This window comes from Pomacea canaliculata, linkage group LG1 (genome assembly GCF_003073045.1).
Source record: "Pomacea canaliculata isolate SZHN2017 linkage group LG1, ASM307304v1, whole genome shotgun sequence".
In the NCBI taxonomy this organism is placed as follows: Eukaryota; Metazoa; Mollusca; class Gastropoda; order Architaenioglossa; family Ampullariidae; genus Pomacea; species Pomacea canaliculata.
This window is the reverse complement of record NC_037590.1, coordinates 6,852,605-6,872,927: the sequence shown is the minus strand read 5'-3', so window position 1 is coordinate 6,872,927 and position 20,323 is coordinate 6,852,605. Positions and strand designations below refer to the sequence as shown.

The following is a 20,323-nucleotide window of genomic DNA, read 5'->3' as shown; positions in this document are numbered from 1 at the left end:
ACGGATGTCACGTGCGGAGAAAGAGAGCCGAACCGTGAGGTCACAAATATCCGAGAATATCAAGTAACTTGGGCTGTAACACTGACAACGAATATTCTCGATGTCAGAGATAGTGATGTTTCTTGTTTTTCGAGAACTCCAGATTTCAAGAAAAACTAGCCTGCACAGAGCTCAGCCCTATTTTTACACTCTTGTACGCCTTTAATCAACATTCATGGTTCCTTTCTAATTAATTTTTTTCTACAACCACGGCGCGGCACATTGAAATGCTCAATCCATAACAAATTCCTTGAATACATCATCAGCCCCTGCTGGAACCTTTCGACTTTTTTGATATTCTTTGATATCTCAAACCCTTCTCTTTAAAGAAAGAATGATTTTCAAGTTCAGAGGTCAGGTTTTCGATGCGATTAATTTTTGATGAGAGTATTTCTCCCACCAGACGATTTCAAAGATCTCGGGAGGATGGAATCCTTTGCTCCTGTGATAATTGCTTTTAGTGGAAACCGACCTCGCACACTGTTTTCACCCCTAATGGATCAGAATGCAGGTTGCAGGGATATTATCCTTTGTCATTCACAAATGCATCTAGAAATTTGAGTGGCTGAACAGGGTTGAGAAATGTCATGAATAGAGCAGAGAAGTCCCAGATGCATTGCCAAAAAAAGATGATTTATGACTGTCTCTTGTTTATTTGCATATGTCACCGTCCCATATCAAAGAGAAATAAAAACGAAATCGTGCGAGAAGTAGTACAAATCAGAATCTGGACCACATGAGATCTGGTGAAAATTAGAATAGCTTACATAGAAAATGGCATCTTATGAAAACTGATGCAAAGAATAATGAGAACTAGCAAAATAGGAATAAGGGACACTCTGTGAGAGGAGGAGAAAATTGGTGTTTACAGTCATCCCATGTAAACAGACCCTATGAAAAAAGACACAAATGGGAATCGGGAACCATGCGAGAACTGGTATCTGAAAACTCACACAATTCTTGACGAATACCCACAGGACGGCAAGTCGTGCTCCGCCAGGAACTCCAGCCTGCGACCACGACCACTGCAACACCGTACGTGCATCCGCCGCTTACCTCACCTCAAGCTTTGCTTTCTCTTCTCTGGATGTCGGGAGGCCTGGGAGCACTTCTGATCCCCTCAACCTCCCATCCCTTGGTGCCATAGACTCCTTTTGAATAGTTCGTCCACCGTGCGAGACTCTTGATAGCGATATCATGGACAAGAAAAGCGAGAAGATAGGACTGATATGACCATAGAAAAGGAAGATGCAAGCAATATTGGACACAACTGTCGCGCTTCCATCCTCTTCCCATGTTCTTTGACGAAGTCAGAGCCAACACAGCTGTGGAAGAAATAAAAAATAAAAATATCCCAGAGTCTCTCCCGCCACCAAGAAGCCACTTCTGACCCATTATTAATTCCAGAAGTGGTCTCAAGGCCGTAACTCGCAGTGGGCGTGAGTGTGTGTGGGTGGATGAGTGTGTGTAGGGGGAGGAATTCTCCATTCATGTTTTCGTTGCATCCAGCTGCGAGCCATCGCACTGTTGGGAACAAGCTCCCCCCTTCTCGAAAGACTAGTCACGAGGGCCAGCGAGCCTCGCTCTGGCCATCACACTCTGTATCGGGGATCTTCACCAGCTTCAGATGTACCGTAAAGTTGTCACCTCACCTCCACTGCCGTGATTCCATTGGATGTAAGATGTTGACGAACGGGCCAATGGCCCCCTGCCACACACACACACTCCCACACTCTCCATCACCACAGCTTCGCCGGCGGCTCCAGTCGTGGAGGTCGCTGCGCGGATACAACAAATGCAAGGCCTATGCTAGTTGTTGTGAGTCGGGGCCCACCCCATGTCCATCGATAGTCAGAAGCCACCCAACAAGCACCGTGGTGAGCCGCTGATGCTGACAAAGTGTGAAAACTGTGTTGTGTAAAACAAACAAACAAAAGCTATAAAGCGGAATAATCGAATATAAAGCTCGGACAGTGTTTCAAGGTAAAATGAGTCTTTTGACATGCGTTTGAAACAAATATTCTAGGACAGATTTCAGAAAGATAAAACAAACAAAAAGCAATTCTGAAGTTTTACAGCTTTTCGAAAAAAAGGTCTGGAGGAATTGCAGAGAGGTTATCGATTCTCATTGGTTTCAGTGGAATGATATCCTGCGTGGTTGTTGTATCCTGTACTTTTTAAAACTGTTCTCCATTCAGAGATCTTCGAATAGAAGGAGCGCACAGTTCTTTAGAAAACGAAATAGGAACATCCGGCAAGCTGCTTCTCAACCGTTGGTGTTTTTCTTGGTGGACAAACAGGTTCAGAGGGCTGATCACGTGACCACAAACAAGTGATAGCACTCGCATCTGCTATTTTATCGGCGCACCTGTGAGGACTGTATTGAAACAAACTTTACAACGATTTAAATGTGAATGGTGGCAGATGAACGCCTGATGTGAACTGCAACCAGGAAGCAGAGAGTTGTCTGGCTGTGTGTGTGTTTAATGTAATAACTGCGAGATGGCGGTGACGTCACCACACTGGTGCAGGTGGTAGCAGCTGGGTCGATTCTCGCTCAGTCACCGACGAGTTTCACAAGACTTCGTTAGTTAAACGCGTTCAGAAGACTGAAAGTTTACCTTACAGCAGGACACGTGTTCTTGGCTTCTCGTCAGTGGTCGCTATGGGAGACGGATTCTCAGTTCAGGACGATGAGAGGGACCTCCTCGATGACTACAATTACACTCTAGACGAGTTCATCAACGAGACACACAGCATGTATGACTTCTACAAGGTAAGAAATGAACGAACAAACGGTTGCAAAGAAAGAAAGAAAAGAAAAGAAAGAAAGAAAGAAAGAAAGAAAGAAAGAAAGAAAGAAAGAAAAATACAACGAAAGGGAGTGAGAGAATACTCATGGCTGCATATATGTATGAATATATATGTGTGTGTGTGTGTGTGTGTGTGCTCGTACCTGTATATATTTATCTGTGTGTATTTGCGTAAGTGTGCGTATATTAATTCAAATATATTTAGATTTTAGAATGTCCATATGTATACACTCACGCCCGCACACACATACACACACAGAGGGGAAAAGAACGAAAGAAAAGAGGCAGATAGAAATGATTAATGGAAAGATAAAACAGAAATAAATAAGGAAAATTTAGGGAGGAAGCAATTGAAGACATCCTGCTCTACATGTTACTCCCGCGAGCTGTAAAATGCCGGCGCACGCGCGGGTCACGTGCAGCACATTTGTGTATTGAGGCTTCAATTTACAGTGCGGTGCATTCATGCATTGTTCTGGACTAACAAAGATGCTCTGTTATTATCTTCTCTGGGTTTTTTTTCTTTGAAAACGCCCACGAGGCAGAAAATCAACGCGCCACAGGTTTCCTTTCTTCATTTTCAATTTTCCGCCTCTCCTTGCTTCATTGTGCGATGGATGCAAAGAGAAAATGTCTGACGGTCTTCCCCGAACTTCCGTTGGCAAGAGACTGGTGGAGGTTTCTACAGAAGTCGTGACTCTTTCTATCGACCAGAGTGAACAACAGACTAATTGATGCTCGCTGTATGTTGGAAGCATAAACTTGTGCAAGATGTTTCGTCTTTTTTTTTAACCTCGAAGAGTTTTGCAGTGTTTGTCGTGGGTTGTTGTTGTCACCGCAAGCAAAACGGCGGAATGCCATGCTGCTTTTTGTTTTAAATTTATGCCTTCATTATCATTATAAACAATATGAACTCTTTAGGCACCGTTTGAGCTTTGTAGCTCCGTGCAGTCATCTGCTGCGTGGTTCTTAGACCTCAGCCAACTGACTGTTGTGAGTCACACATGAGTGATTTCACCAACCTCTCCCTCTCCTACCCTCTGTGAGTTTGTTGCTGAGTCGGGAGTTTGACCCTGTGATACCGTGTTTCACCACTTTTAACACATTAAAGGATATCAGCCGAATTTTTTTGGAAATAATTATATACAGGACCGGGAAAGAACTCTTTAAGTCATTAAAAATGGCTGCAAAGAGTGAGAGATTAAAAAGAAAATGTATTCGAATTCAATTACAGCACAAGAAATGATGAGTTTAAAGTTTTCGTTTCCTGGTGATCTCTGAAATAAACTTTACACCGAACTATCTTTATTGCACTTAATTGGAAACCAATTGTTTTCAAAACTTTTTGCTTTGTTGGAACTTTTTAAACTTTTCTTACAAAGTTCGACGCACTTTTCGAAGTTTTGCACTTACAAGTTTAGAAAATAATAATCATCTGTGTTATTTTTAAACGACATGTGATCTGAGGAGAGGATGTAAAACATGGCTTACAGACATTAATCTCCGGAAAGTTCGGCAGCATCCTCGTCTTTTATCCTTTGTGCTTCTGCGAATGTTAAGCTGACCCCACGAAAACAGCCATCAACAACAAGGATGGAAATTAAAATATCTTTTGTATGACATGCTCGTGAATCGTGGGATGCTGACCCTACCATTTTGTTCTTTTAATAAAGAGAAAATTCGGTGACCATCAAAACTAGGGACAGAAGTGGTATTAGGTGTGAACGAACTTGTATTCAGCGGAAGCTAGAGAAACAGAATGCTCTTTCTTTCTGTCTGTCTGTGTGTCTGTGTGCCAGAGAGATAGGAGGTATGTGCTGTTGTTAGAGAAGGGGGAAGAATAAGAACAGAACTCATAAAGAAAAGTGTAACATTCATTTCGATATCTCGTGCAATGTGTTCATGTATAGATTACCATTCAAGGATTTCTGCAATATAATGAGGAATGGTGTATTCTAATCGTCCCTAGACGCAGAGAAAAACCAATTTGATTGGGCAGGAACAATATGAGCAATTATCTACTCGTGAATTTTCACGATGAACACATTTGATCAGTTAATTGATTGGCAAGATGGTTTGTTTGCTTGTTGGTAGGATGGAAGGTTTGTTTCGTCTTCAGGTCATTGAGAGCAGTTTGCTGTCCATTAGCAGGTCTTAGTTTAATGATACAAGAAATAGATGTAGAGAAGATTGGAAAACGAAAAAAAAAAGACTCTAAAGAGAGAGATAAATGGTCCGTAGTGCCCTTTGTAGACCAACAGGCAAGAACAAGCCCATGAAAGGGTTGCCCTCAGTTGCCCTCTCCCAGCCGGTGGTCTAATATTTCCACCAACGCCATTTAGGAAAACGAACCATAGATATTCTACTTGCTCTCAGATGCAGACAATTGCAGAAACAGAGGTAGATGGAGAGAAAAAAAGAAACACAAAGACAGAAATCCCGCAGGCACGCCTATGGGGACAGCCGGGGACAGGGGCCCGGTGCATGGCGGTGGTCTTGTCTCGCGCTCTTATCCATGTATTTGTGTGTCGGCTGAAGACTTCGTGCAGCAGGCCACCAGAAAATGCCACGAAGCAGCAGCAGCAGCAGCAGACAGCTCCCTGAGGTGTTCTTTATTACCTCCTCCCAGCATGCACCTGGAGGATGAGCTTTGCCAGTGTCATCGAGCGGTCCTGTCACCGCGTGCTTGGCTGGCGTCTGACCATCGTTGTCGGCACTTGAGCAACGATGACAACTGTTTTGCCAGCTGCTCTCAGTGGAATGAGTACTGCTCGGTCTCCAAGGACTGTCTCCTGAATGTTAATAACTGTAAAGATGGGACTGGAGTCTTGCAGGCATATTCCCTGATCATTTCTGTGATTTATCACATTTACTGCTTACTGGGGAACTTCACCTTAAAAATAAAAATGACGATGGCCTCAGGGATACATCTCGCGTGTGTGTGAGAGAGAGGTAGCTGGGTGCTTGATTGTGTGTGAGAGAGAGAGAGAGGTAGCTGGGTGCTTGATTGTGAGTGAGAGAGAGGGAGGGGAAGAAATTACAGGCCTCGAAGGGGTGAGTGGTATGATGGGTTATCCCACCCGTTCTACCCTCAGAATTAACTTTCAGCAAACTATATCCATATTAGAAGAGAACACTTAGGCAATGCCATTAATTTTTCAACTTAGCTTCATGGCTGTATGTCCTGGGGTTGTGGAAAGGTGAGCCGCAGGAAGCTCATAAGCTCTACCATGCAATAAAGGAAATCACAACTAGCTCACAGCCACGAGCCTGGACATCGTGAGCCTCTTGCAATGCTCCAGAATGACAAGCACGCATGCGCGAACGATGCTGAGTATAGACTTTTATTTCTGAGCATGCGCAGTGCTGATTTTTCTCCCCCATATTCTTCTGTCCCCAACAGTGCATGCAGAAGCTTAGTAATGAAACTCAATTATATATTTAATGACTCTTACATGAATATTACAAATATCGAGCGTATGTTGTGAACTCATTTGAGAGAACAACCGAGATAGAGAGAAGGGAGGAGAAGCAAGCAAAGCAAATAAGAATCGAAAGGTGAACAAAGTGAACACGGGGAGCTTCAGGATTGAAGCTTGCACAGAGATGTGGTCGTTGTGTCAATCTCTAGTAATGGAGGCTGCTGGACCCTGTCGGTGTCTGCCGCTTGTTCAGAACAAGCATATCAGTCGTGTTTAATAATGGACAAGGGATCGATTGCAATCGTAGGTTTCAAAAGAATCTGGTCGTCATTAAAAATGATCATCATCCATATCGCCTGTAACAGCATCATCTTTCTCAACATGTCAGCATGTACAGACCGTTCTTTGTGCTTCTGAGTATGTACTGGACGAGCGTTGGTGTAGTCGTCTTCCGAGAAACATCACGGAGAGCAGAAAGTGAATAATAGATGAAAAAAAAAAAAAAAGAAGAAAAAACAAACAAAAACACACAATGTTCACTGCTCACTGCAGGATCACAAGATGCTTAAAGCAGATGCCGTGTCCTGGTTGTGCAATCGTGTATTTAAGTTGTCTGGTGTCATGCTGATTCTAACAAGTAGAAAAAAATTCGCTGCAATAAAGAGTGGGTTAGAACCTTCCGTTCCCAAAGTTCTTCTGGTACGTTTGATTTTTAAAATACCTGCCGCTTTCCCACGCACAGAATGATTGATTTAAAATACTGGAACACCTTGAAAAGCGTTTTTTCCCTCTCTCTCTCATTCTGTCCACTAAAACTCACTCATCCGGCACAAAGCTCACAGACTCTACACATATTCCCATTACAAATTTATTAATTACTCTCTGAAAAAAGCAGCATTTTCTATCTAAAAACAATACTCAGATTAATAATTCTTGTAACTCACAAGTGTGACGACAAAATTTGTATCGACTCCCCAAAACCAATCTCCTGGGTTCCCATATAAAACTTTGATTAACCACCAAGACCAGATTATTTCAGACCAGACCCATGAAGAAACGGACTCGCCATATTCTGTCAGAGAAAAGCCATTGTTGCCAGACTGTTCATTAGAGTTGGATGTGACACCACCACAAGACGATGTATTATTATCTTTCTGTCTTGTCGATGATGAAAGACAAGCTTGCATTTGAGCAGTAGGGAGAAGTCTCGTGTCCACAACAAGCTGATACTAGTTTTTACCTACCGTCCATTCATCACCTCGAAATATAATTATTCAGACACGCAAACAGTTTGTCATGTGACAGAAGTGAGTAGTAATGGAGCCAGACACCGGCTTCCCTGAAGACTTGTGTGGCTTGGGAAGGAAATCACGACTCATTTTTCCTTCCAGGACTCGGGTCACGATCATCGGTTTCACCCACTGAATTGATTGACTGCAGTCACGTGACAGTGGAGGAACGAGGACGAGTGAGGGGATGCGGTTAGCAGTAGGGGGTCCTTTGAGAAGTGGGAGGAAATTTCCTAGATGGCGCAATTACTAGAGGATTGGGATGCTAAGCACTTAATTGTTTTTTTTTCCCTTGTCGAATAAATCGACAACTTTTTTGAACGTTTTTTCTCGATGGCATCCGTGTTATGGAAGTGCTAGATAAAATTCTGATATTGAAAATATTGAAATTAAACCGTACCATCACATCTTAAATGATTGTGGTCCTTACCTTAACTGGCCAGAGAGTGAAGTCTCTTTCTTTCGTCTGTCTTTTGTTTCTTTCTTCTTTTTGTCGGTGCCCGTGAATGTTGACCGCATTTTGTGTCTAATGAGTTTTGTTTATCAGTGCTATTGTCTAGCCACCTGCCATTATTTTAAACTGATTTTCGATCTCTGGATCCTGTTGTCTCCTTCTTCATCGACTAAATGTCTCAGGCGCCTTATCTGCGGTATTTTGATCCTCATTGACAAGAAATATGTGCAAGAAAACCGCATACAGTTTCATGATTAATTTCTTTTATAAAACCCAGCTTTGAATACCTCTGCCATGGGATCAAAGAGCACCAAGAGTTAGACAGATCAGGACCTGGCAACATAACGACCCGACACTGATCATTCCTTTTCCTAATTGCTTCTGTCGTCTTTGTTTCGCAATAATAATCATCGTCTAGAAGACTTCCTGTCGCGCAGTTTACCTATCCGAGATAAATAAAACAAAATAAAGCTAAGAAAAAACAAGGATGATCTTACTAATAGGGATGAAAGAAACATCAGCTTAAGCTGCTCTGACAGACGATGTGCTAAGCCATTGCCCGCGAGGGACAACTCTGAAGAAACTGAGCAGGGACGATAATTGTGCTAGCGGAAGTGACGTTTTGTTACTGATCTGTGTGCCTTTAGGCAAATCGTATCTCACACTCCTCAATCGTGTCGTCCTTTGCTAAACCTTGTAAAGATGTCGCTCATCCACAAAACTGCATATTTCACGACATAGCAAAAAGGGCAACCATCGTCTGCCTCATTGCCTTCAGAAGAGTTATGAGCTTTGTATTGTATATATATATATATTTTTTCTTGAATTTTTTTGGTAGTTGATGGAGTGATTTCTGTGTCTGCAGCTGAGACAATGTATTCATAGCTGGGAAAACGACCTTTTCAAATATTGTATTCATGAATTATTTGTTTGTATACCAGATATATTAAGTTATTAATCGATTGTCAAAACCCTGACAGAAGGCTGTAGAGTGCTCAAGGCATCATGGGAGGACGGTAGAAGGTCAGAGGGCAAACTGTCATAAAGGGACGACGCAGAGCGCGGAGGTTACATGGTGGCGGAGGTCAATCAAGGTTTATGACTAGAATGCATTTCTTCTTCTTCCCCTTTCGTGATCTCACTGGGGGCAGGGGATAGCCATCGTGGCGCATGTAAGAGCACATAAGTGAATGAATCATGTAGAATCCCTGACGGCTGTTACAATGTATGTAACAGCGGACAGAATGAGTCGTTTTTTTTTTGAGCAGCCGGGTGTCGTACGGGTGTCAATAAACTCGAGGTAACTCGTGGATTGTGGGCCTCGAGTTCCTCCCGGAACACACGGTCTATGCCCTGGGGTGACAGCTGTTTGTAGGGATGACACCAGAAGACCAGGATGCAGAATGGTCTCTCTACACGAATAGAGCAGAAAATGTTAGCTAATCAAAGTTCACCTAATCTCCACACTTACCACTGCACTACAACAATTTCGCCAACACTCAAAATATTTTTTAATATTGATTTCCATGTGTAAGTTATTTTTTTACATGTTCCTGTACAAGTGGCTGAAATTTGTGTTCTATACAAAGTAGGGAAAACGGCGTAAAACACCAACAGCACCCACAACATCAACATTAACACCACGAGCAACACCCACAACCAATGTTTACTCTTTTTTCCTATCTGTAACAGGTCCTAAAGTTGATTATTTCGCTGTGAATTAGCTCTTCATTTGGAAGCCGTCCCTCCATAGGGAAATCGCGTGATGATCATCAGAGCCATGACGCCCATGAGGACTAAGCTTGTGCTGTGTACATCCCTCGTTCTCTCTCTCTCCCTCTCACACTAACATTTTCCTCTTTCAATCTCTCCTTTTTTCCTCCCCTTCTCTCTTCAGGACACGTGACTGTTTCAGTGGTGGAATCAAACATTAACAATGCAAAAGCAGCAGAAATATTTCGTTTCACGTTATTTTAATCAAAAGTTATTTCTTCTTGTTATGCTGAGGTAATACGGATGTCATAAAACAATCCGGAAATCCCTATTCACAGTAACAAGCAGAGTTTCATCCCCTTTCCATTTCTCTAATCGCTCCTTCACGTTCCCTGATGCCAAGGTCGCCATGTTTTGTAGAAAATGTCTTGGTGGAGGCTTCATAGACAGTCCAGGGAGCTGCCCGCCACCCCGCTGTGGTCCAGGTGCACAAAGCAAAATGCAAGGACCGACTTCCTGCGATATCTGCCGACGAGAACCTGCAGACCACACGCAAATCACGTGGTTTGATCGATGACTGGTCTTAGCATCGTCTGGAACCTCGGCAGCTGTGAACACTGGGCCTCCAGCATGGACGTCCTCGAGCGAGCCGACCTGTCCAGACCTGTCCTCCCCCGCTTTGTGGATGTAGCTGCCGGTACATTGACACAGACAATGAACGAGGAGCGGGTGGGCAACCAGCTTCTCCGGAAGCAGATTTTTTAAAGAGTAAACTTAAAAGTTTACAAAGTTTAGTTAAGTTTGTTGCTACAAAGGGATCGTGCTTCGCTAACCTACAAAGAAATATAACGGAGACGAGTTAAGAAGACTTAATCCCGATGAATGTGTTGGGAACGAGTTTCAATGAGACAGGTGTTTCCACATGGCCGACAGGTCCTAAGCCCAGGGATAACTGTCGGATAGAAGCTCGACATTTTTTAAGAGCACAGAGTATTATCCTATTGGCATTGTTGTAATGGACATGGAACTGTGATAGTAATTATGTCATATAAACATATGGTAAAAGAGTCATAAACATATATTTAAATATAGATGAACTACTGCGTGTCTTATGAGTCAAACGAATTAAATGAAAAGATAAAATTAAACAATAAAGTAGTTTAACCTCTATGTACAAAACTAACCAAAACTACCACCTTCATCCCCTTATTAAACTGTTGTGAACTGGAAGAAAAAAAAAATAGTTCAAATGTAGATCCTCTGTCATTGCAACTTGGATTGACAGATTGCTGAATGATGAAATAAAATTGACAACGGATCGACAGACGGACAGACTGACAGACAGACTAGAAGGGAAGCATTCATTGCCTATCCAAACTGTAGTTTCATGGAGTGGGAGACAGTGAAGGAGGAGGAAGCAACAACGACGACCACAGACACGACAGCATGACGGGGGGGGTTGGGGTGAGGGTGGGAGGCAATTAGTCTGTTATCGATCCCCGATACATCCGCCGGCGCAAACCACGCGAGACCGCAGCGTAGTTCCGGGTCATTGTGTAAGTACTCCAGGTCCCTTCACTCGCTTGTCACGTGGTCGATGATGTGCAGCGCCACCTACAGTGTCCTCTGCGTTGTAGTCTACACTGTCATACTACTACTGTGTTTCCATAATCACTTCCTTCATCTACATCGTCATCCTACGTCATCTACATCGTTACTACGAACACTAAATCATCGTCTGTAATGTCCTCTATCGTCATCTGCAAAGTCAGCAACATCGTCGCCAACCGTGCTACATACGTCATCTACATCGTCATCTACCTGATCACGAAGCACATCTACATAGTTATATACAGCGTCTTTTTTGTCGCTGTCTGTATTCTCGTGTACATTTTTACCTACATTGTCATCAACGTTTTGTCCAATACCTGAACATTACCATCGAGAGGATTTGTATTACTCAGCTCAGGTGAACGCTGTTCCATGCCATCATACAAAAGTAACCGACACCTGAAATCGTTTGTACCATCTGCGGTCCAGCTGCTCAACCTCAGATGAAGTGTCAGTGGTGTGTGTGTGATGTAGATACACACATGATTATTTTTGATGAAAGTTTGTTGTTTGTTTTGTAGTGTATATATATATATTTTCCTTCCTTTGACGTGCTAATGTACATCTTAACTTTGCGCTTTACAACAAACTTGTTCTACTTTTATTTTTAACTTTACTGTAACTAGAGCACCTTCCCATGTCTAAATTGGTTGGATGTCCTGGGTTCAGATCTCGTCTCGGGCACACTGTTTTTCTGTTCTTTTTCTGCATGAGGCATCTGTTTATAGAGATGGATGCTCTGCCATGATATATCCATAACTGTTGGCTCGAATGTAAAACATTAAACAGTGTTGCTCCCTCCTAAACCTCCCATCAGCATGTCAATCGTCGTTTGCGGCTTTGCGATGTCTGTCCCTAGCACAGAGACTGAGAAGCTCTCTAGTGTGATGAAAACACTTTATACTCTTGTCACACCGACGGGACTCAGACCACAAAATCAAGAAACGTGCTCAGCACAGAGTTGCACGATAAAGAAAAAAAATTCCCCAGAAAATCCTCCCAGGGTTTGGGTGTAAAGCGATGGACAGTTCCTTGAGGCACAAAAAAGATGACCGCGAACCATCAATCCACGAATCTTGCTCGTTATTTCCACGACCTGTCGATTGAAGACTGGAGGCAGGTCGAACAGAACTAAAACCAAATTTAATTTCATGCTGTTGCCTGCCTCGATGAAAGACCTTAAAATTGTGAAAACAAAAATAGTTTAATTAAAAAAATACGGGTTTGATCAGCAAGAGATTGAAAGCGTACAAAGAACACCTCTTGACACGGAAGCCAGCATAATTAAAGCCTCTACAAGAATCGGAGATTGCGAAAATGAAGGTTTGAGCTGCTTGGCAGGTATAAAATATGTATGCGACACTTCATTAGTACATCCGGGTCACGTAGATAGGTTCACGGCAAGAAATACATCGATGAGAAGGGAGAACAACCATCATCTATCACGGCCATGTATGATATGTGAGGTGAACTCATACATGCCCGGAAATTGCATTTATATTAACGAAGATATTATTTACTTTCCTTCCTGTATTACAGTTAGTCTCTCAAGTTTCATCCTATTTTTTCTTTTTTTTCTGACTGTTTTTCATAGGTTTGTGTAGTCTTTTTCATCCCATGTAGTTAATGATGTTGGAGTACCATACAAAAAAACAAAACAAAAAAAAAAACAGAGTTCTAATTGTCATTCGTGCCAACACATGTAAATATTTTATTTCCCTCAATTTTATTTCAGTCAATAATTCAAACATAGCGACAGATGGAGAGATGAGTCTACTTCACTCTTTAAATACTTTTTCGATTTCGAAGCTAGGTGTTCATGGAAACAGGAGTTCACCATCATTGGTGCTGGCAAGCACTCTCCTCACCTCCCACAAGAGTGGTTCAAACCATCACCCCATGCTATTATTCAAAGCTTTTACCGTTACCCGCGGCCTTGGGCGTCAGAACATTTGCTGATCGTGACAAAAGGTTTGATCACAGTATCCGGGAAAAAAGTTCCGCCTGCCGAGACCTGAACCTCGCACATGGTTACACAGGACTGGACTGAGAGCATGAGCTGTGAGTTGGTTCGTCTGGCGGAACATTTTAGTTTTTGTCAGTGTGTGTTTGTGTGTTTGCCTGCCATTCCTGTCACACAGCTGTTGTTCGTCTTCCATCAAAATATCGATACACATACTTTGAATCATAATGTATGACGATCTACTGTTGTAATTGACGACAGTGATGATGATGATCCTTCTTTGCTTGGTGGATAGTGATTTTCGAAGCTTGTCGTGTAAAAGTACAAATTGTGTTTGTTAGAGAATATTTTTATGACTGGCTACATTTTTACCACTCAAAAAAATATATCTACCTTGTCATGCCTATTCCAGAGTGTATGAGGTCGAATGTCCGTGGCTGTTCCTTCTCACTGTCGTCCTCGTTAGGAGACAATGTCCTTGTCTTTTTGGAGTTTTGACACCTAGATATTAGCATCTTATATCGATGTTCGTTCAGCCATCTGTGGCCCTGTGGTCATCTTTTCTTCCACGAAATAAAAACCAGGCGAGATGACGATTGCATTGATCCAAGGCACCTGTGCAATTTGTTTGGACAGTCTTTTTCCCTCTTTCATCTTTTGTCTATCTCATTTGTCTTTGTCGTCAGTCGCTAAATTCCATCAACTTGCAGAAGATCACATTTCTACCTATCGTCTGCTGCATAGATATTCCCCTTCCTCCCTTCCTCGACAAACGTAACTGTTTCGCTCCCTCTTTCCTTGGGCTTGGATGTCCACCAATCAGACTGCAGCCTCTAGCAAATTGCGTGATGGCATCAACTCCACCCAAATACTCCAGCGGAATTCTTTTCGTCGCTGTCTTTACTGTATTATATAGCCGTCTGGAATTTCTCTGTCTCTCCCTCTCTCTCTCTCTCCACACTCGTACCAAATATGTTTGATGACATCAAAGCCGACAACAAATCCTGCAATTAGACCAAACTGTATCACGTTTGTCCTTCCAAGAGGTACTTCTGTTGCTATCACGAAGGTTCGACAGATCTTGTTTGATGATTTTTTTTATTCGATACCTTTGCCTGTTCGTCCGTCAATCAATCTGTCTGTCTAGTGTTTTTGAGATATTTGAGCGAAGTCGAGGACGTGCCATCAAACATTCCAGCGTCGGGTGGACATCCATCCTAAAAAGAACACATTTCGTGTCTCGCGGCTTTATAGGCATCCAGACCTCACACCACGAGTTCTTTACACGCACCTGGCTTTTGACCTTTTCATGTCGCGACCGTTAAATGATATGTGGCGAATCGACTATGAACCTCCGTGATGGACTGCCATCTTTTAAAGTTTCTTTGTCGGTTTGGGCGTGGGTGCCAAATAGATGATATTTTTATTTGTCAAACGTCTTAAACAGAAGCAACGTTAAAAAAAACATGTCAAAATAGTTGCCTAGGGTGACAACCGTGTCTTTAGAAGTTTTGGAATGGTGGTGACTGTATCTGGTACCTCCTAAACATTTTCGTATTGCTTTCACGTGTCCTTAACTGGATGAGATGAAACAGAATTTTTATGACATGCAACGTGGACACTTTCCTCCATATCAACATATTTCCATATCAAACTAGAGGACAATTTTCAAATGCCAACACTTTGGATTGAGAGCTTTAAGGTGAGGAAAGGAATTATGGAAAGAAACGGCAAGAATTCCTCAAAGAAGCTGATGTTAGATGTAGCGGACGACGGGAAGGAAGCACTTCCGGTCTTGCTTTGCCCTTAGAAGCACTTCACTCGGAACATGCAGCTGCCAAAAAGGACTCGGGTATCAAAGTGCTTGGGTATCAAAGTGCTGCGATTTCGTGAGTGACAAACGTTGGCTTGTAACTCGCAGTAAGGGGGTCATCATTGTCAGGTGGACATCGAGCTGCTTGTCTCCATTAGCGGCCTTGCGTCTGAAGGAAGGAGATGTTTCTGGACTGTATGCGCCATTGATCTGAGCTGATCGAAGTTAATTATACACACGGCAGTGTCACAACTCGGACAAATGCACAAATACACAATCCCACCCGCACATACTCCCCTTATCTCACTCTCTCTCACACGTGTATATATTTTTCATTCTCTATACTTTGACATTCATATTGACATGCACATACACATACACACATTCACCAATTTTCACCAAAATTCACACTCACACATACACACACGTATGCTGATTTTAATATAATAATAACATATAATATTAAATAATTAATAATTTAATATGATAATAATAATAGTGCTACTAATAATAATTATATCCTTTTTCAAAAGCTATGTTCAAAGTGTTTCACAAATAACCAAGAAGGTGGACCTAATGTGGACAAACAACAGCTTGGCTGGGTGAAATGACTCATTTTGAAAAAAAGTAAGTCTAGTTTGGATTTAAAGGAGGTCAAAGATGTGTGAAGGATGTAGATAATTTGCTGGCGAGTATTTTGTTGTAAATTAATGGTTTTTGCCTGAGAAGGAAGAAGAAGCCGAGTGTCAGAAGAATGACGGAGCAGTAATACGGTGCCAGATGTGAGGAGCTCAGACAGGACCAAGTGCCGGTGCCAGAAACAGTGGAAGAGGTCAATGTGGCTAGTTTGTAGACTACTCTGTCAGCAAGGGTCAGTCAGTGAAGAGAAGGTACAATGGATATTTCAAGATTTAGACGACCTATTGTCCTGGATTCTTTGAAGTCTACCAAGAATATACTCGGGAGTGCCAGTGGAAAGAGAACTACAGTATTTCATTCACGACAGCATGAAAGCACAAACTAATCCTTTGGTAGAATAGGTGGTCACATAATGATAAACGGAACTAATCCTTTATAACTGAAGGTAACCAACGGTGCAGACATAAGATATAAGATGCTGGAAAGTCAGACTGATCGCGAACGACATTTACAAATACCAGAAAGAAGAGAAAGGAGGATAGAAGGTTGTTTAGTGAAAACAGAATACAAAAAATACAAGAAATTTCTTTGAATAAGTGAGCAACAGTCAGTCATGTCGTTTTGTTATAGTCGGTTGTGTCATCTAAGTCTTCATGTCCGCAGTACATTCCAGTATCCGAGCCATCAGTCCATCAACTTCAGGAAGAAGAATGGACTGATAAAACTGTGGGCCATCATACTCAGCTTACAGGCAATGGCGATAAATTCGTGGAGAACGAGGAATATAATCGCCCATATCTTGGGATCCACATCGACAAGGTTCGCAACTACACAAAAGCAGTAAAGAAAAGTAATGGAGCAGAGTGCAGAGGGTCAGAAAATAATAGCAATAATCATACGCACTCAGTGACATTCACTTTACGAACATTCTTATTGAGAAAAACTTTTTAATAATAATAATAATAATAATAATAATAAAAAATAATAATAATAAAATAATAAAATAATAATAACGATGTTACTATAAAACTTACTTCCAGATTTACTGAGGTGTGTGGACTGGATCAACTAGTTTCCGAACCCTTGTATAGATGGCTGCTAGCTGTAATACAAGGATGGCAATCTTTATATTTTTAATATGAATTCTTGTTTTACGCGCTATTTTGATAATAAACTTTTTATTACTATGGAGACGGAGAGCCAATCCCTGAAATGGACGGGTTTGTGGTGAATTATTTTGAACAAGCCAGTGCAATAAACTTTTTTCATCAGCCGCAGAGAGCTTCGTCTATTCCTAATGTGATGATTTTGATAAATCTGATCCTTTTGGCGAATATAAACACCATGCAATCTGCCGAGAGTGTTATTCTTACCAACAGAACTAACGTGACCAGCACCCATTAGGGACGACTACTCCACACTGAGGGGAGATAATTGCCTGGAATTTCCACTAGACTGTTTACAGAGAAGGACCAGTCTTTCTGACGAAGGTACTAGAACACTGTGGAATTCAAGACTATTATTCTAAAGCTCATTAGTCTTCAGTTTCTCAGATAACATCAGAAAATAGGCAAATAAATATATTTAAAACACATATTAAAAGAAGGACGGCAGAACACATTTAATGGGAGGAGAGATCGGTTCGTAATCACTTCCCCTCGCCACCATCAAGCACCCATCTGAAAAACTGAGACTTACGTCAAGCAAAATGGAAGGTCACGAGGTCACCACCAGCACGTGCGACAGTAATGAGGTCACAGCCAGCCTCGCATTGAACCCTTTCACAGGCATTACTCGCGCTTTTACGCATGCGTAGCTATATTTTTCTGAAGTAAGTGGGTGAGACGGTCACTAGAGATGCCCGGAAATTTCATCTTGAATGCAGGAAGTCTCGGAGAAAATCGCCGCAGGCCATTAAGATCGTTGGCAGCATGGCGGCTTTCTACAGGCTGCTGCTGATGCAGGCGACATGGAGCGTGTCCTCACACATCCAGAACATTCCGAGCAGAAATTGCATCTTCTGGGATTAGGCCGCGCGTGACTTCGCCTCGCTCGACGAATTCCTCAGCGCAATCACCGGAACGACGGTCTAGATAAAAAAATGGAGTTAAGGAAAATATTAAAATATTGATCACCGACTGAAGAATTAGTATGGGATATACAATGGGAAAATAATCTTTCCAATAGAGTAAAAAAAGTTTACAAAAACTACATAAAAATAAGTAAATAAATAAATAAACCCGTTTTATTAATAAATTGTAAAAAACAATTGTGTCTCTGTCTCTCTGTTTCACTCTGTGTATGTGTGAGGGATGAGGTCTGTATTGACAATGACAATGACAATGACAATGACAATGACAATTCTTTATTTACAAGAGGTGAAATTAGCAAGAAAATGATTTTTTCCATTTAAACCTTTACAGGGAAGAAAATTAACTACGTAAATGAAGTAATTAAGAATTATAGAATAATTTTTAGTAAACATAAAGGAAGGTGGATATGTACAAAAGTTGTGGTTAAGAAACAGAATATGTATACGTATATATTAACAAGGTTTCCTGGAGTTGGAAGGAATCTCTAGAGGCCTCATCTATTTGTCTTGAAAGTATTTAGATAGATGGAGCTTCGACAGCAGTTCAGGGAGTTCGTCTGCTTATGATGGAGAGGGAGGCTGTTCCATAGCCCGCTCCCTGAGTATTTCAAACTTGATTTAAAAAGGTCTAGGAAAGGGAATATTCAGTTTTGGAGAGGTTCTAGAGTTATTGGAGGAACATAGTAGAGAGAGTCTTGGCGATAGTTTACCCGTCAGTATTTAGTACATGAAAATGCATTTATTAAATTTGTCTGTCTTTTAGAGGAAGGAGAGAGGTGAAGTCTTGTGAAGCATTGTCTTGTGTGAGTTTGCTTGCATCGAAGCGGCCTCGGTGAAGGACTTCCAGAAGTCTCTATCTTCAGAAGGAAGAGGCTGGGGTTGGGGGGACCCAGAACCCTCGGAATAAAACCACTCCGGTGGCAGCGGATGATTCCATTTTGCTCGCTCCCTTGTGACGGAGACAAAATTGCAAGCATGGCGGCCGGCGCACCATTTTCCCTCATAATCCTCCGACTCTGGATCATTGTGTGCGGGAATTCAATCCCCGTCCTCATCGCGAAATAACGTGTCTCCTTTGTTATCACCCAGGCTTAAAATGTAAAGCCAGCCCAGGAATGAGCAGTGTTGGGTAGCAGGCTGTATGGAGGGAGCGAGGTTTACACGTGATAAAACTCTCCTCCATGGTCCCGCTCGTGCTTCATTTCCCCCTCGCACGTAAAAACCGTGTCCTCCACATCTCGTTTTGCTTCCGTTTAACTTTAGAATAGATTTTTGGTTTGGCGAGCTGTTTTATAACTGTTTCCGTAGTTCGATATCGTTCGATATTGGTAGTGATATTGTTTACTAGCTCTGCCCAACAATTAAATTTTTACTGAATATTGGTCTGTGTGTGACCCTGTCCTGACCCCGAGCTTGCATAACGTGTGTCTGTAATTTTACTTTGTGTATGAGTGAGTGTATGTTGTAGAAGTCTATTATATGGGTGCATGGTTGTTGATGATTTAGTCTATGTATCATTTATGTAAAGCGCTGTGAGCAAATCTTTGGAAAGGAGATAGATAAATCCTCATTATTATTATTTTGTTGTTCTTAACGCCATAGTGCATGTAGGACAAACAGGAAGGGTTTTCATATTCCTACTCTGTATAGGACGATACAACTGTCCGTCTGACTAAAGACAAATGTTACCTGGAGTTTTCAAAAATCACCTAGTTACCTCAACATCCACCATCAAGACAATCTTTTGCATTGCAGTTCAGTTCTCCATCTTGCTTTTCATTGACTGGTACCAGTGTTGGTGGGAGCGAATGTCCATCTGTCGAAGCTCGCCTCTCACGCCTGTCTGGAGAGACAGAGAAGAGTTCCCGCACGGGACGACCAGTCCACTCTTTGTCATTTGTAAACCCGCTCTTCCTCTGGTCACCCCGGCGATGACCTCTCTCCACGGTACCTTGAATGACAATCTTCCACAAATTATTCTTGCAGGGTCACGTGGCCGAACCAGACCATCCTACTCTGCTTGACTGTTGCCATCAGCGATTCCAGTCTTCGTGCTTCGTAGAAATTCAATGTTTTTATATTCCCTATACCACATCCGGTGCAGCTTCCTCAGACATTTATTCTCAAATGTCTAAAATCGCTTCTCAGTGCTGACAGGTCAGTTATTACAAGAAGAAACACAAAAAGAAGCCATCAGCTATTATTAGGGTCAAGCCATCTGTCATTTTAATATCCAGTATCTTTATTTTTATGCAGTGCCGCGTATTAAAAATTTAATATTCTCACAAAATGAGATTAAATTCTAGATATTTGTTAAAAATAGACAGGTAACCTAGTGGGGTTCATGGGGTTACCAGGTGTTTAACCTGGGGTTACCAGGTGCTGGACATGCAATGTACCAAAACCTTCACAAAATATTAACAGCTATATTCTCGTTGTTGTGCATTAATCATCCGCTCAGTATTTAGTGACTGC

General features: G+C 42.0%; 1 protein-coding gene across 3 annotated transcripts in view; it reads left to right on the top strand.

The window, feature by feature from the left end:
• The first annotated feature begins 1,494 nt into the window (after positions 1-1,494).
• Positions 1,495-20,323, top strand: part of LOC112572197 (cardioacceleratory peptide receptor-like) — a 67,419-nt gene continuing 48,590 nt past the window's right edge. For all 3 annotated transcript variants that reach the window (XM_025251776.1, XM_025251768.1, XM_025251784.1), the window contains exon 1: positions 1,495-2,815. In XM_025251776.1, the coding sequence (XP_025107561.1) occupies positions 2,705-2,815 (111 nt within the window). In that variant the 5' untranslated portion in view covers positions 1,495-2,704. The remainder of the gene's footprint in view (positions 2,816-20,323) is intronic.